The sequence below is a fragment of the Ciona robusta genome, chromosome 1 (assembly GCF_009617815.1).
Source record: "Ciona robusta chromosome 1, ASM961781v2".
Taxonomy (NCBI): Eukaryota; Metazoa; Chordata; class Ascidiacea; order Phlebobranchia; family Cionidae; genus Ciona; species Ciona robusta.
The window spans coordinates 339,501-357,635 of NC_143235.1; the positions used below are offsets into that span (position 1 = coordinate 339,501).

An 18,135-nucleotide genomic window follows, 5' to 3' on the forward strand; every position below is an offset into this window, starting at 1 on the left:
GCCTGTAAATAAGCGGTATTTAAAGTAAGCCCACATTCAGCCTCCTCCATCCTCTACAGTAAAATGTACTTTGCCACAAATACTTTTAATATATACAATGATCTTGTTATGGCCGTATTTACAATTTTTCGAGAATGAACTTGGCGGCAAAACGTCGGTCGTTAAAACACGCCACGAATAAAAACGACTTTAGAATAAACGGCAACTAATATTCGCCGTACATTATCCTTCAATATCACGTTCATAAATCATCTCCGGGTGAATGCGTATGTAAACCGGGAGGAATGACGTAGCACTTTTTTACGTCACAAATTTCCCTTTCATAAATCAGAACTCGGTTTTTAAAAAAATGGGTTCAATATATTTTACTTTCCGTTACAAACGTATATCATTCTAATGTACAAGGGCAATTAATGTTGTTGTTTCCACAACATATTTAAAACTGTTTCCGCTATTGCAACCTATGCGTTGTTTAGAAGCCAAACATATATTTCACGCCGTTACTCAAGTAGGTCCATAACGTGTTTTATATCGACTGTCGTTTTGTTCCTAATTCCCTTGTCATGCTTATCGGCGTTTTTTAGAACTTACCATAAAAAGTATTGGTGTCTTTATTTCACTTTTTATGTTAAGTAACACTGAATAGTTTCGCTTAATATAAGCGTAAGGCGAAAGTAAATAAGTAACTTTGTTTTTCTGGTAGAATATACGAGTATATTGAGTCTCATACTGTTATTCCAACCAGTGTGTTATTTCTTCTCGGTGTAAAATGTCGCACGTTTAAGGGTTATTACATCACTGAAGTCAAATTTGTTAACCGGTAAGGAATGCATCATATTCTCCATACAGTGAGACAGGAAACGGTGGGAAATGGGGTGTATATTTGCTTAGCTTATTTATGCTTTTAACGCTTTAGGTTTACCTGCGTGTTAGGGTTGTGTTTTCAGCAGGGGGAAGTTCAACTTTATTTTTTTCCAATAACTTATTTATCCGTGAACTATACATAGGTCGGTCAAGGTTATATAAAAGTGATTTTCCCGCTGGATGAGCAACAGCGCATCTAACGAGCAATAGGATAAAACTGCCAACCACCCCCGCATATCGCTGGGTGTAAATGCGTCTACGTAACGTAGCTATATTTTGCCTTTGTAGTTTACTGTACTATATACATACACTAGGGTGGGGAAGATGGAACACCTTTAGCACATAATATCCAAATATCCTGATCGCGTTTTAAATAATGAACCGTGGTCTATGGGAGTCGTAAGGATACGGTTTTATAATTATTTAAATATTTTGTTTACTAAGAAGTGCTGGGACGCGCAATAATAATGAAAAAGTGTCCCATCTTCCCCCACTTTACTATAGTAATATGACGCATTGTCGGTCGCTTTATTGTTTGTATAATATGACACCAATAAACAAATACATCAACGCAATATGTTTGTGTTGTAACCTTCGCCGTAAATCATGGACGTATCGCTGCGTCTGTATAATTATGGCAAGTTCTAGCATGAAATTCCAGTAAACAGCGACGGAAGCTCTAAACAACGGAATAATGGAAGGCTCTTGTTTTCACTTCACACGAAATTAGAAGGCTGATGTATAGCTTTAGGTAACGTTATACACGACATCGGTTTAAAAGTTTTGTAGACAGAAGAGCCGCAGTAATCTGTAACTTCTTTTGTGATGCTCCTACAGTCTAACTTTTATCTTTTCCCCAACTTTAGAGCACCGAGAGTCAGTTGTATGCTGCGCAACTTTCACGGAGACGAGTGGCTTTAGCTGGCAGAAGAAGGACGTCATAATCTTGCCGATGGATGTGGCGGTATACAGATATGGGCGGCGGTTTCACAATACAGAATGTCTGGATATTGTTGTCTTGGTGTCTTAAATACAAAGACCAAGAAAACGACAAATATTAGAGAGAGAATGGAATTCTGGGAATATGTTTATTTTGGCTTGTGTGCTTAGTACTCTTGAATTATAAGCCAGCTATAAAACGTATTGAAGCGAAGTAAAATTATAGTAACAATATTATTATTCATGCCCGTTCGTATTATATATTATAGAAAGTATAGGAGTTTGGTTTCAAGCTTTGGTTCTTAACAGCGAAGTTACAAGAAAACAGCTGAAGCGCCGAATCTGATTCCCGGGATTCGTTTTTGTAATCACCGCCGCCGTTTTATAGTTGCTACGTTAGTTAGTGATTGTAACTTAACCCTCGTGGATTTTGTTGAACGATACTGTTTGTGTCTAACTATCTTGTATTACAATTATCATGATTTTTAGGTTTAAAATTAGTTTGTCTTTAATAGGTGTAACTTGTTATTATGTTTTATTACAGTTACTGTATTAATCTTTACAGTTATAGTTAGTAAGTAAAGAAATAAGACGATTCCTGGATTTATACTTTGGATCATAAGATGTCCGATTAATGAGAATCTAACAAAAGATATTAAACGGGAGAAGCCGCAACATAAGTGATTATTAAGGTTGGTGCGACAATTCAATGGAATATTGTTCGTGTTTATATTTGGATGATAAAATATCGGTCAAACGTGCAATTTACGTCTCATTATTTAACGTTTGGTTCGGACGTTTGTAAAGAGATAGGAATGCGAGGAACCATGCGTTGTGTGCGTGGATAAGACATGGGTACTGTATGTAGAAGGTGAGAGAGTTGTTGGAATATGGGGGGTTTTACGCGCTTACGTGAGTATAAAGCTGGGTAGAAGTCAAATCCCTTTCATATGAAAATAGATAAACAGTTTATGAGATAATACGTATAAATACTATTTTCACTTTATACATTTTTTGTCCAGCATTTTATTTAATTTATTTGTTTTGTATTTATGTTTTTTACTTGACTGTGTTGTTAAGACTGTTGTTTTACCGCTACTTCCCATCTTTCCCTTTATACCGCAAGATTCGTTACCGTAACCGACGAGATAAGTCACGTTTACGCGTCATATAGTAGGGTGGGGTAAGATGGGATACTTATAGCGCATAATATCCCGTATTTACCAATTGCGTTCAACAATTAACAATTAGAGTCGCGAGAATGTACTGTTCTATAAATATTTGAATGTTCATTATTTTTAATAAAACGATAAAAAAGAATTTATTTCTCTTTAAAAAAAAACAATATTTAACATATGTTAGGTCGGGGTAAGATGACCCACGTTGTAATTCTCTTTTATCGTCCGCTTTGGTAGTAAACAAATTATACTTAAACAGGTGTGTTTCTATTAATCATTATATCTGCCTTAAAATGGTTTTAATGTGCATAACGTGGCGTAACGAAAACACGTAACGAATGATAACGGTACAGATGTTTTAACACAAAGAGGGCAAATCGAGGCTCGCGGTGTTTTCGAATAATAATTTGCGGGTCGACTAACCGGCACGTTACGTCACGGCTGTTACCATGCTAGGATAAACAATAATTCAAAATATTTGAAAGAAACTGAAGAATAAAACTCATAACAAATTTAGGACTTTATAATCTGTAGTGTATGTTCATAACATTATACTGTGGGGTAAGATGGGATACCGTTAGCATCTAAATCCCATGTTTACTAATTGTGTCTTTGAGCAATCGTGAGGAAACAGCTATACAAGTCTGTTTAATTTTCTGTGTTTATTACGGCATGGGGCGATAAAGGAGATTGGAAACAACAGCCGTCTTACCCCACCCTGTTATATATAGTAGGGTGGGGTAAAATGGGTTACCTTTAACACATAATATCTAAATAACATACAGCAGCATGCATTATAACTCGTAAGCTGGCATGAGTTGCATCACGCCCGTGTTAAAACGACTGTTGTTTTTCGGCCGCACGCGGAGATAGAGTAAGTTACATTCATTAAGTTAAATGTACTTTCTCATTATTTGCATAGGATCGTGTTTTCAACTGTTGTAATCTGCCAACTGCCGTCGTTTACAAGGTAATACAATGCCCTTTATAATGATTAAGTTGAGCCGACCAAACAGTGTCGGTAATTGTTTAGCTGGGTATAAAGGGACAGAGTTAATTGTTTAATTGGTAATTGTTTAGCTGGGTATAAAGGGACAGAGGGTATAAAGGGACAGAGGGGAAGGCTGGAGTTCACTATTTATTGGGTGAAACAGCCACGCTTTTTAATTGACGCGACCTTCCACATTTTTATTCATAAATAGCCTGTTTCAACGACTTTCGTTTTGCTTTTAATTCTCTTCGTTATTAGTTTTACGAAAGAATAAAAACAATTTATGTTAATTGGATAAAATATCCGTGATAGGCGTACATACAGTACTGTGAGAGTTGGCTTATGCACCAAGTTTGTGGATAATGGGCTAAAATACAGCGGGTTTTTCTTTTAGGAACCCAAATATTACTGAACCAGAAAATGTGGTTTGAAAAAGAAGTTTCTTAACCGTATTTTCTTTTTTTACTTTATGCGTGATTGCGCGCACAAAATTTTCAAAAATTTTCCATTGCAAGGCAAATGTCATCTCCTTATGTAATCCGATACTGCTGACTAAACAAACTTCGGGCTAATTTTTTCTCAAAGTTTGTTTCAACCAGACATATATGTAAAGAGAAGTTTTTAAAATCGGCATATGTGAAATAATTTTTTTCTTAAGTTTATAAAGTTATACGAAATTCAAATTATTTTTGCTGTTTTTTTAACTTTACTCTGAAACGGAGCTATTTATATACCTATGCAATATAGTTTAAACTAATCTAGCTATCTGTATACATAGTGTGTGAAAGGTCACTTACAACATAATTACCTTTATTAACATATGTCTTTATACAGGGAGAATGAGTCGCTCAATAATCATCATACTTGTTATGATAGATACTGTCAATACACAGTCGACACAAGGTACATATTTTGTTTCATAAACATTTCAAGTATAGTAGGGTAGAGGAAAATGGGACACATTTTCATTTTATTTATCGTCACATTTTGTAGTAAACAAAAAGCATTCAAAGATTTATAAAACCGTATCCTCACGACTCCCATAAAACGTTATTAATGGTTTGAAACCTAATCAGGATATTTGTATATTTTGTGTTAAAGGTGTCCCGTCTTTCACCAAAGTATTCCACATAAATGTAGCAACGCTTAAAGAGTATTTTAAAGTAAATATCCGTTCCACAGTTTCTTAACCTTTCATGGTTCACGGCTCCTTTAGTAGAAACTTAACACCCGTGGCCTCCCCTGCTCCATCAATAAAATAACTGATATTTGTTTTAATATTTACATCTGTTATTTTATTCACCACTTTGTAGCAGTCTAAACAAACAAGGCCATGTCTTTCCATTGCATCGCATAATCGTTAGTGGCTTTCTATACACAAGTTGGCAACCAGTATTAAAACTTGGTATGACAAAAATGCACTAGTGCGTTGCTAATTATAAGTGGGTCTAAACCATATATATCGAAAAGCATACGCTGCAATAAAGAAACTAATATTCCAAAAATATTTTTAAATGGGGAATTCTAAAATACTGCAATCTTAAACTAAAAATAATTGTTAAACTACTTAAGTTGGATTGAAAAGAAAAGCATTAACATGCAGCGGTAAAAGACCACACCAAAACCAACAATTATATTACACACATTTAAACATGTAGCTTAAAAATATTGTTATTGAAATAGAAACAACGACACAAGTAACAACTGATGCGTCGACAACTGCAGCAGAAACAACAACTAAAGTAACAACTGATGCGTCGACAACTACAGCAGAAACAACGACAGAAGTAACAACTGAGGCGTCGACAACTGCAGCAGAAACAACGACAGAAGTAACAACTGATGAGTCGACAACTGCAGCAGAAACAACAACAGAAGTAACAACTGAGGCGTCGACAACTGCAGCAGAAACAACGACAGAAGTAACAACTGATGAGTCGACAACTACAGCAGAAACAACGACAGAAGTAACAACTGAGGCGTCGACAACTGCAGCAGAAACAACGACAGAAGTAACAACTGATGCGTCGACAACTGCAGCAGAAACAACAACAGAAGTAACAACTGAGGCGTCGACAACTGCAGCAGAAACAACGACAGAAGTAACAACTGATGAGTCGACAACTGCAGCAGAAACAACAACAGAAGTAACAACTGAGGCGTCGACAACTGCAGCAGAAACAACGACAGAAGTAACAACCGATGAGTCGACAACTGCAGCAGAAACAACAACAGAAGTAACAACTGAGGCGTCGACAACTGCAGCAGAAACAACGACAGAAGTAACAACTGATGAGTCGACAACTACAGCAGAAACAACAACAGAAGTAACAACTGATGCGTCGACAACTGCAGCAGAAACAACGACAGAAGTAACAACTGATGCGTCGACAACTGCAGCAGAAACAACGACAGAAGTAACAACTGATGCGTCGACAACTGCAGCAGAAACAACGACAGAAGTAACAACTGATGAGTCGACAACTGCAGCAGAAACAACGACAGAAGTAACAACTGATGCGTCGACAACTACAGCAGAAACAACGACAGAAGTAACAACTGATGAGTCGACAACTACAGCAGAAACAACGACAGAAGTAACAACTGATGAGTCGACAACTACAGCAGAAACAACGACAGAAGTAACAACTGATGCGTCGACAACTACAGCAGAAACAACGACAGAAGTAACAACTGATGCGTCGACAACTGCAGCAGAAACAACGACAGAAGTAACAACTGATGCGTCGACAACTACAGCAGAAACAACGACAGAAGTAACAACTGATGCGTCGACAACTACAGCAGAAACAACGACAGAAGTAACAACTGATGCGTCGACAACTACAGCAGAAACAACGACAGAAGTAACAACTGATGCGTCGACAACTGCAGCAGAAACAACGACAGAAGTAACAACCGATGCGTCGACAACTGCAGCAGAAACAACGACAGAAGTAACAACCGATGCGTCGACAACTACAGCAGAAACAACGACAGAAGTAACAACTGATGCGTCGACAACTACAGCAGAAACAACGACAGAAGTAACAACTGATGCGTCGACAACTACAGCAGAAACAACGACAGAAGTAACAACCGATGCGTCGACAACTACAGCAGAAACAACGACAGAAGTAACAACTGATGCGTCGACAACTGCAGCAGAAACAACGACAGAAGTAACAACCGATGCGTCGACAACTACAGCAGAAACAACGACAGAAGTTACAACTGATGAGTCGACAACTACAGCAGAAACAACGACAGAAGTAACAACTGATGGGTCGACAACTGCAGCAGAAACAACGACAGAAGTAACAACTGATGCGTCGACAACTACAGCAGAAACAACGACAGAAGTAACAACTGATGCGTCGACAACTACAGCAGAAACAACGACAGAAGTAACAACTGATGCGTCGACAACTACAGCAGAAACAACGACAGAAGTAACAACTGATGCGTCGACAACTACAGCAGAAACAACGACAGAAGTAACAACTGATGCGTCGACAACTACAGCAGAAACAACGACAGAAGTAACAACTGATGCGTCGACAACTACAGCAGACAACGACAGAAGTAACAACCGATGCGTCGACAACTACAGCAGAAACAACGACAGAAGTAACAACTGATGCGTCGACAAGTGCAGCAGAAACAACGACAAAAGTAACAACTGATGCGTCGACAACTACAGCAGAAACAACGACAGAAGTAACAACCGATGCGTCGACAACTACAGCAGAAACAACGACAGAAGTAACAACTGATGCGTCGACAACTGCAGCAGAAACAACGACAGAAGTAACAACCGATGCGTCGACAACTACAGCAGAAACAACGACAGAAGTTACAACTGATGAGTCGACAACTACAGCAGAAACAACGACAGAAGTAACAACTGATGGGTCGACAACTGCAGCAGAAACAACGACAGAAGTAACAACTGATGCGTCGACAACTACAGCAGAAACAACGACAGAAGTAACAACTGATGCGTCGACAACTACAGCAGAAACAACGACAGAAGTAACAACTGATGCGTCGACAACTACAGCAGAAACAACGACAGAAGTAACAACTGATGGGTCGACAACTGCAGCAGAAACAACGACAGAAGTAAAAACTGATGCGTCGACAACTACAGAAGAAACAACGACAGAAGTAACAACTGATGCGTCGACAACTACAGCAGAAACAACGACAGAAGTAACAACTGATGAGTCGACAACTGCAGCAGAAACAACGACAGAAGTAACAACCGATGCGTCGACAACTACAGAAGAAACAACGACAGAAGTAACAACTGATGCGTCGACAACTACAGCAGAAACAACGACAGAAGTAACAACTGATGCGTCGACAACTGCAGCAGAAACAACGACAGAAGTAACAACCGATGCGTCGACAACTACAGCAGAAACAACGACAGAAGTAACAACCGATGCGTCGACAACTGCAGCAGAAAACGACAGAAGTAACAACTGATGCGTCGACAACTGCAGCAGAAACAACGACAGACGTAACAACTGATGCGTCGACAACTACAGCAGAAACAACGACAGAAGTAAACAACTGATGAGTCGACAACTGCAGCAGAAACAACGACAGAAGTAACAACTGATGCGTCGACAACTGCAGCAGAAACAACGACAGAAGTAACAACGATGCGTCGACAATTACAGCAGAAACAACGACAGAAGTAACAACTGATGCGTCGACAACTGCAGCAGAAACAACGACAGAAGTAACAACCGATGCGTCGACAACTACAGCAGAAACAACGACAGAAGTAACAACTGATGCGTCGACAACTACAGCAGAAACAACGACAGAAGTAACAACTGATGCGTCGACAACTACAGCAGAAACAACGACAGAAGTAACAACTGATGCGTCGACAACTACAGCAGAAACAACGACAGAAGTAACAACCGATGCGTCGACAACTACAGCAGAAACAACGACAGAAGTAACAACTGATGCGTCGACAAGTGCAGCAGAAACAACGACAAAAGTAACAACTGATGCGTCGACAACTACAGCAGAAACAACGACAGAAGTAACAACCGATGCGTCGACAACTACAGCAGAAACAACGACAGAAGTAACAACTGATGCGTCGACAACTGCAGCAGAAACAACGACAGAAGTAACAACCGATGCGTCGACAACTACAGCAGAAACAACGACAGAAGTTACAACTGATGAGTCGACAACTACAGCAGAAACAACGACAGAAGTAACAACTGATGGGTCGACAACTGCAGCAGAAACAACGACAGAAGTAACAACTGATGCGTCGACAACTACAGCAGAAACAACGACAGAAGTAACAACTGATGCGTCGACAACTACAGCAGAAACAACGACAGAAGTAACAACTGATGCGTCGACAACTACAGCAGAAACAACGACAGAAGTAACAACTGATGGGTCGACAACTGCAGCAGAAACAACGACAGAAGTAAAAACTGATGCGTCGACAACTACAGCAGAAACAACGACAGAAGTAACAACTGATGCGTCGACAACTACAGCAGAAACAACGACAGAAGTAACAACTGATGAGTCGACAACTGCAGCAGAAACAACGACAGAAGTAACAACCGATGCGTCGACAACTACAGAAGAAACAACGACAGAAGTAACAACTGATGCGTCGACAACTACAGCAGAAACAACGACAGAAGTAACAACTGATGCGTCGACAACTGCAGCAGAAACAACGACAGAAGTAACAACTGATGCGTCGACAACTACAGCAGAAACAACGACAGAAGTAACAACTGATGCGTCGACAACTGCAGCAGAAACAACGACAGAAGTAACAACTGATGCGTCGACAACTGCAGCAGAAACAACGACAGAAGTAACAACCGATGCGTCGACAACTGCAGCAGAAACAACGACAGAAGTAACAACTGATGCGTCGACAACTGCAGCAGAAACAACGACAGAAGTAACAACTGATGCGTCGACAACTACAGCAGAAACAACGACAGAAGTAACAACTGATGAGTCGACAACTGCAGCAGAAACAACGACAGAAGTAACAACTGATGCGTCGACAACTGCAGCAGAAACAACGACAGAAGTAACAACCGATGCGTCGACAACTACAGCAGAAACAACGACAGAAGTAACAACTGATGCGTCGACAACTGCAGCAGAAACAACGACAGAAGTAACAACTGATGCGTCGACAACTACAGCAGAAACAACGACAGAAGTAACAACTGATGAGTCGACAACTATAGCAGAAACAACGACAGAAGTAACAACTGATGCGTCGACAACTGCAGTAGAAACAACGACAGAAGTAACAACTGATGCGTCGACAACTACAGCAGAAACAACGACAGAAGTAACAACTGATGCGTCGACAACTGCAGCAGAAACAACGACAGAAGTAACAACTGATGCGTCGACAACTACAGCAGAAACAACGACAGAAGTAACAACTGATGCGTCGACAACTACAGCAGAAACAACGACAGAAGTAACAACTGATGCGTCGACAACTGCAGCAGAAACAACGACAGAAGTAACAACCGATGCGTCGACAACTACAGCAGAAACAACGACAGAAGTAACAACCGATGAGTCGACAACTACAGCAGAAACAACGACAGAAGTAACAACTGATGGGTCGACAACTGCAGCAGAAACAACGACAGAAGTAACAACTGATGCGTCGACAACTACAGCAGAAACAACGACAGAAGTAACAACTGATGCGTCGACAACTGCAGCAGAAACAACGACAGAAGTAACAACTGATGCGTCGACAACTGCAGCAGAAACAACGACAGAAGTAACAACTGATGCGTCGACAACTGCAGCAGAAACAACGACAGAAGTAACAACCGATGCGTCGACAACTACAGCAGAAACAACGACAGAAGTAACAACCGATGCGTCGACAACTACAGCGGAAACAACGACAGAAGTAACAACTGATGCATCGACAACTGCAGCAGAAACAACGACAGAAGTAACAACCGATGCGTCGACAACTACAGCAGAAACAACGACAGAAGTAACAACTGATGAGTCGACAACTGCAGCAGAAACAACGACAGAAGTAACAACTGATGCGTCGACAACTGCAGCAGAAACAACGACAGAAGTAACAACTGATGCGTCGACAACTACAGCAGAAACAACGACAGAAGTAACAACTGATGCGTCGACAACTACAGCAGAAACAACGACAGAAGTAACAACTGACGCGTTGACAACTACAGCAGAAACAACGACAGAAGTAACAACCGACGCGTCGACAACTACAGCAGAAACAACAACAGAAGTAACAACTGATGCGTCGACAACTACAGCAGAAACAACGACAGAAGTAACAACTGATGGGTCGACAACTGCAGCAGAAACAACGACAGAAGTAACAACTGATGCGTCGACAACTACAGCAGAAACAACAACAGAAGTAACAACTGATGCGTCGACAACTACAGCAGAAACAACGACAGAAGTAACAACTGATGAGTCGACAACTGCAGCAGAAACAACGACAGAAGTAACAACTGATGCGTCGACAACTGCAGCAGAAACAACGACAGAAGTAACAACCGATGCGTCGACAACTACAGCAGAAACAACGACAGAAGTAACAACTGATGCGTCGACAACTGCAGCAGAAACAACGACAGAAGTAACAACTGATGCGTCGACAACTACAGCAGAAACAACGACAGAAGTAACAACTGATGAGTCGACAACTACAGCAGAAACAACGACAGAAGTAACAACTGATGCGTCGACAACTGCAGCAGAAACAACGACAGAAGTAACAACTGATGCGTCGACAACTGCAGCAGAAACAACGACAGAAGTAACAACTGATGCGTCGACAACTGCAGCAGAAACAACGACAGAAGTAACAACTGATGCGTCGACAACTACAGCAGAAACAACGACAGAAGTAACAACTGATGCGTCGACAACTACAGCAGAAACAACGACAGAAGTAACAACTGATGCGTCGACAACTGTAGCAGAAACAACGACAGAAGTAACAACCGATGCGTCGACAACCACAGCAGAAACAACGACAGAAGTAACAACTGATGAGTCGACAACTACAGCAGAAACAACGACAGAAGTAACAACTGATGGTCGACAACTGCAGCAGAAACAACGACAGAAGTAACAACTGATGCGTCGACAACTACAGCAGAAACAACGACAGAAGTAACAACTGATGCGTCGACAACTGCAGCAGAAACAACGACAGAAGTAACAACTGATGCGTCGACAATTGCAGCAGAAACAACGACAGAAGTAACAACTGATGCGTCGACAACTACAGCAGAAACAACGACAGAAGTAACAACTGATGCGTCGACAACTGCAGCAGAAACAACGACAGAAGTAACAACTGATGCGTCGACAACTACAGCAGAAACAACGACAGAAGTAACAACTGATGCGTCGACAACTGCAGCAGAAACAACGACAGAAGTAACAACTGATGCGTCGACAACTTCAGCAGAAACAACGACAGAAGTAACAACTGATGCGTCGACAACTACAGCAGAAACAACGACAGAAGTAACAACTGATGCGTCGACAACTGCAGCAGAAACAACGACAGAAGTAACAACTGATGCGTCGACAACTACAGCAGAAACAACGACAGAAGTAACAACTGATGCGTCGACAACTGCAGCAGAAACAACGACAGAAGTAACAACTGACGCGTCGACAACTACAGCAGAAACAACGACAGAAGTAACAACTGATGCGTCGACAACTACAGCAGAAACAACGACAGAAGTAACAACTGATGGTCGACAACTGCAGCAGAAACAACGACAGAAGTAACAACCGATGCGTCGACAACTACAGCAGAAACAACGACAGAAGTAACAACTGATGAGTCGACAACTACAGCAGAAACAACGACAGAAGTAACAACTGATGGGTCGACAACTGCAGCAGAAACAACGACAGAAGTAACAACTGATGCGTCGACAACTACAGCAGAAACAACGACAGAAGTAACAACTGATGCGTCGACAACTGCAGCAGAAACAACGACAGAAGTAACAACTGATGCGTCGACAACTGCAGCAGAAACAACGACAGAAGTAACAACTGATGCGTCGACAACTACAGCAGAAACAACGACAGAAGTAACAACTGATGCGTCGACAACTGCAGCAGAAACAACGACAGAAGTAACAACTGATGCGTCGACAACTACAGCAGAAACAACGACAGAAGTAACAACTGATGCGTCGACAACTGCAGCAGAAACAACGACAGAAGTAACAACTGATGCGTCGACAACTGCAGCAGAAACAACGACAGAAGTAACAACTGATGCGTCGACAACTACAGCAGAAACAACGACAGAAGTAACAACTGATGCGTCGACAACTGCAGCAGAAACAACGACAGAAGTAACAACTGATGCGTCGACAACTGCAGCAGAAACAACGACAGAAGTAACAACTGATGCGTCGACAACTGCAGCAGAAACAACGACAGAAGTAACAACTGATGGGTCGACAACTGCAGCAGAAACAACGACAGAAGTAACAACTGATGCGTCGACAACTGCAGCAGAAACAACGACAGAAGTAACAACTGATGGGTCGACAACTACAGCAGAAACAACGACAGAAGTAACAACTGATGAGTCGACAACTGCAGCAGAAACAACGACAGAAGTAACAACTGATGAGTCGACAACTGCAGCAGAAACAACAACAGAAGTAACAACTGATGAGTCGACAACTGCAGCAGAAACAACACAGAAGTAACAACTGATGAGTCGACAACTGCAGCAGAAACAACGACAGAAGTAACAACTGATGAGTCGACAACTGCAGCAGAAACAACGACAGAAGTAACAACTGATGCGTCGACAACTACAGCAGAAACAACGACAGAAGTAACAACTGATGAGTCGACAACTGCAGCAGAAACAACAACAGAAGTAACAACTGATGAGTCGACAACTGCAGCAGAAACAACGACAGAAGTAACAACTGATGAGTCGACAACTGCAGCAGAAACAACGACAGAAGTAACAACTGATGCGTCGACAACTGCAGCAGAAACAACGACAGAAGTAACAACTGATGCGTCGACAACTACAGCAGAAACAACGACAGAAGTAACAACTGATGCGTCGACAACTGCAGCAGAAACAACGACAGAAGTAACAACTGATGCGTCGACAACTACAGCAGAAACAACGACAGAAGTAACAACTGATGCGTCGACAACTGCAGCAGAAACAAAGACAGAAGTAACAACCGATGCGTCGACAACTGCAGCAGAAACAACAACAGAAGTAACAACTGATGAGTCGACAACTGCAGCAGAAACAACGACAGAAGTAACAACTGATGAGTCGACAACTGCAGCAGAAACAACAACAGAAGTAACAACTGATGAGTCGACAACTGCAGCAGAAACAACAACAGAAGTAACAACTGATGAGTCGACAACTGCAGCAGAAACAACAACAGAAGTAACAACTGATGAGTCGACAACTACAGCAGAAACAACACAGAAGTAACAACTGATGAGTCGACAACTGCAGCAGAAACAACACAGAAGTAACAACTGATGAGTCGACAACTGCAGCAGAAACAACAACAGAAGTAACAACTGATGAGTCGACAACTGCAGCAGAAACAACAACAGAAGTAACAACTGATGAGTCGACAACTGCAGCAGAAACAACCACAGAAGTAACAACTGATGAGTCGACAACTGCAGCAGAAACAACGACAGAAGTAACAACTGATGAGTCGACAACTGCAGCAGAAACAACGACAGAAGTAACAACTGATGAGTCGACAACTACAGCAGAAACAACGACAGAAGTAACAACTGATGCGTCGACAACTGCAGCAGAAACAACAACAGAAGTAACAACTGATGAGTCGACAACTGCAGCAGAAACAACAACAGAAGTAACAACTGATGGGTCGACAACTGCAGCAGAAACAACGACAGAAGTAACAACTGATGCGTCGACAACTGCAGCAGAAACAACGACAGAAGTAACAACTGATGAGTCGACAACTGCAGCAGAAACAACGACAGAAGTAACAACTGATGAGTCGACAACTACAGCAGAAACAACGACAGAAGTAACAACTGATGCGTCGACAACTGCAGCAGAAACAACAACAGAAGTAACAACTGATGAGTCGACAACTGCAGCAGAAACAACAACAGAAGTAACAACTGATGGGTCGACAACTGCAGCAGAAACAACGACACAAGTAACAACTGATGCGTCGACAACTGCAGCAGAAACAACAACTAAAGTAACAACTGATGCGTCGACAACTACAGCAGAAACAACGACAGAAGTAACAACTGATGAGTCGACAACTGCAGCAGAAACAACGACAGAAGTAACAACTGATGAGTCGACAACTGCAGCAGAAACAACAACAGAAGTAACAACTGAGGCGTCGACAACTGCAGCAGAAACAACGACAGAAGTAACAACTGATGAGTCGACAACTGCAGCAGAAACAACGACAGAAGTAACAACTGATGGCGTCGACAACTGCAGCAGAAACAACGACAGAAGTAACAACTGATGCGTCGACAACTGCAGCAGAAACAACGACAGAAGTAACAACTGAGGCGTCGACAACTGCAGCAGAAACAACGACAGAAGTAACAACTGATGAGTCGACAACTGCAGCAGAAACAACAACAGAAGTAACAACTGAGGCGTCGACAACTGCAGCAGAAACAACGACAGAAGTAACAACTGATGAGTCGACAACTGCAGCAGAAACAACACAGAAGTAACAACTGAGGCGTCGACAACTGCAGCAGAAACAACGACAGAAGTAACAACTGATGAGTCGACAACTACAGCAGAAACAACACAGAAGTAACAACTGATGCGTCGACAACTGCAGCAGAAACAACGACAGAAGTAACAACTGATGCGTCGACAACTGCAGCAGAAACAACGACAGAAGTAACAACTGATGCGTCGACAACTGCAGCAGAAACAACGACAGAAGTAACAACTGATGAGTCGACAACTGCAGCAGAAACAACGACAGAAGTAACAACTGATGCGTCGACAACTACAGCAGAAACAACGACAGAAGTAACAACTGATGAGTCGACAACTGCAGCAGAAACAACGACAGAAGTAACAACTGATGAGTCGACAACTACAGCAGAAACAACGACAGAAGTAACAACTGATGCGTCGACAACTACAGCAGAAACAACGACAGAAGTAACAACTGATGCGTCGACAACTGCAGCAGAAACAACGACAGAAGTAACAACTGATGCGTCGACAACTACAGCAGAAACAACGACAGAAGTAACAACTGATGCGTCGACAACTACAGCAGAAACAACGACAGAAGTAACAACTGATGCGTCGACAACTACAGCAGAAACAACGACAGAAGTAACAACTGATGCGTCGACAACTGCAGCAGAAACAACGACAGAAGTAACAACTGATGCGTCGACAACTGCAGCAGAAACAACGACAGAAGTAACAACCGATGCGTCGACAACTACAGCAGAAACAACGACAGAAGTAACAACTGATGCGTCGACAACTACAGCAGAAACAACGACAGAAGTAACAACTGATGCGTCGACAACTACAGCAGAAACAACGACAGAAGTAACAACTGATGCGTCGACAACTACAGCAGAAACAACGACAGAAGTAACAACTGATGCGTCGACAACTGCAGCAGAAACAACGACAGAAGTAACAACTGATGCGTCGACAACTGCAGCAGAAACAACGACAGAAGTAACAACTGATGAGTCGACAACTACAGCAGAAACAACGACAGAAGTAACAACTGATGGTCGACAACTGCAGCAGAAACAACGACAGAAGTAACAACTGATGCGTCGACAACTACAGCAGAAACAACGACAGAAGTAACAACTGATGCGTCGACAACTACAGCAGAAACAACGACAGAAGTAACAACTGATGCGTCGACAACTACAGCAGAAACAACGACAGAAGTAACAACTGATGCGTCGACAACTACAGCAGAAACAACGACAGAAGTAACAACTGATGCGTCGACAACTGCAGCAGAAACAACGACAGAAGTAACAACTGATGCGTCGACAACTACAGCAGAAACAACGACAGAAGTAACAACTGATGAGTCGACAACTACAGCAGAAACAACGACAGAAGTAACAACTGATGCGTCGACAACTGCAGCAGAAACAACGACAAAGTAACAACTGATGCGTCGACAACTACAGCAGAAACAACGACAGAAGTAACAACTGATGAGTCGACAACTACAGCAGAAACAACGACAGAAGTAACAACTGATGCGTCGACAACTGCAGCAGAAACAACGACAGAAGTAACAACTGATGAGTCGACAACTACAGCAGAAACAACGACAGAAGTAACAACTGATGAGTCGACAACTACAGCAGAAACAACGACAGAAGTAACAACTGATGGTCGACAACTGCAGCAGAAACAACGACAGAAGTAACAACTGATGCGTCGACAACTGCAGCAGAAACAACGACAGAAGTAACAACTGATGCGTCGACAACTACAGCAGAAACAACGACAGAAGTAACAACTGATGCGTCGACAACTACAGCAGAAACAACGACAGAAGTAACAACTGATGGTCGACAACTGCAGCAGAAACAACGACAGAAGTAAAACTGATGCGTCGACAACTACAGAAGAAACAACGACAGAAGTAACAACTGATGCGTCGACAACACAGCAGAAACAACGACAGAAGTAAAACTGATGCGTCGACAACTACAGCAGAAACACAGAAGTAACAACTGATGCGTCGACAACTACAGCAGAAACAACGACAGAAGTAACAACTGATGCGTCGACAACTGCAGCAGAAACAACGACAGAAGTAACAACTGATGCGTCGACAACTACAGCAGAAACAACGACAGAAGTAACAACTGATGCGTCGACAACTACAGCAGAAACAACGACAGAAGTAACAACTGATGCGTCGACAACTGCAGCAGAAACAACGACAGAAGTAACAACTGATGCGTCGACAACTACAGCAGAAACAACGACAGAAGTAACAACTGATGCGTCGACAACTGCAGCAGAAACAACGACAGAAGTAACAACTGATGCGTCGACAA

The 18,135-nt window shown here is 42.0% G+C and overlaps 1 protein-coding gene across 2 annotated transcripts; it reads left to right on the forward strand.

Annotated features, from left to right (window-relative positions):
* The first annotated feature begins 801 nt into the window (after positions 1–801).
* Positions 802–8,651, forward strand: LOC149741064 (uncharacterized). Of its 2 annotated transcripts, XM_089894047.1 has the most exons (5): positions 802–1,615; positions 1,731–2,495; positions 3,904–3,951; positions 4,807–4,875; positions 5,656–8,651. In XM_089894047.1, the coding sequence occupies exons 4-5, from the start codon at positions 4,812–4,814 to the stop codon at positions 7,611–7,613; spliced, it is 2,022 nt and encodes a 673-aa protein (XP_089750173.1). In that variant the 5' UTR covers positions 802–1,615; positions 1,731–2,495; positions 3,904–3,951; positions 4,807–4,811; the 3' UTR covers positions 7,614–8,651. The 2 variants fall into 2 exon arrangements, with proteins under 2 accessions (XP_089750173.1, XP_089750172.1); XM_089894046.1 differs by lacking the exon at positions 3,904–3,951 and having other exon boundaries at positions 808–1,615.
* The last annotated feature ends 9,484 nt before the right edge of the window (positions 8,652–18,135 follow it).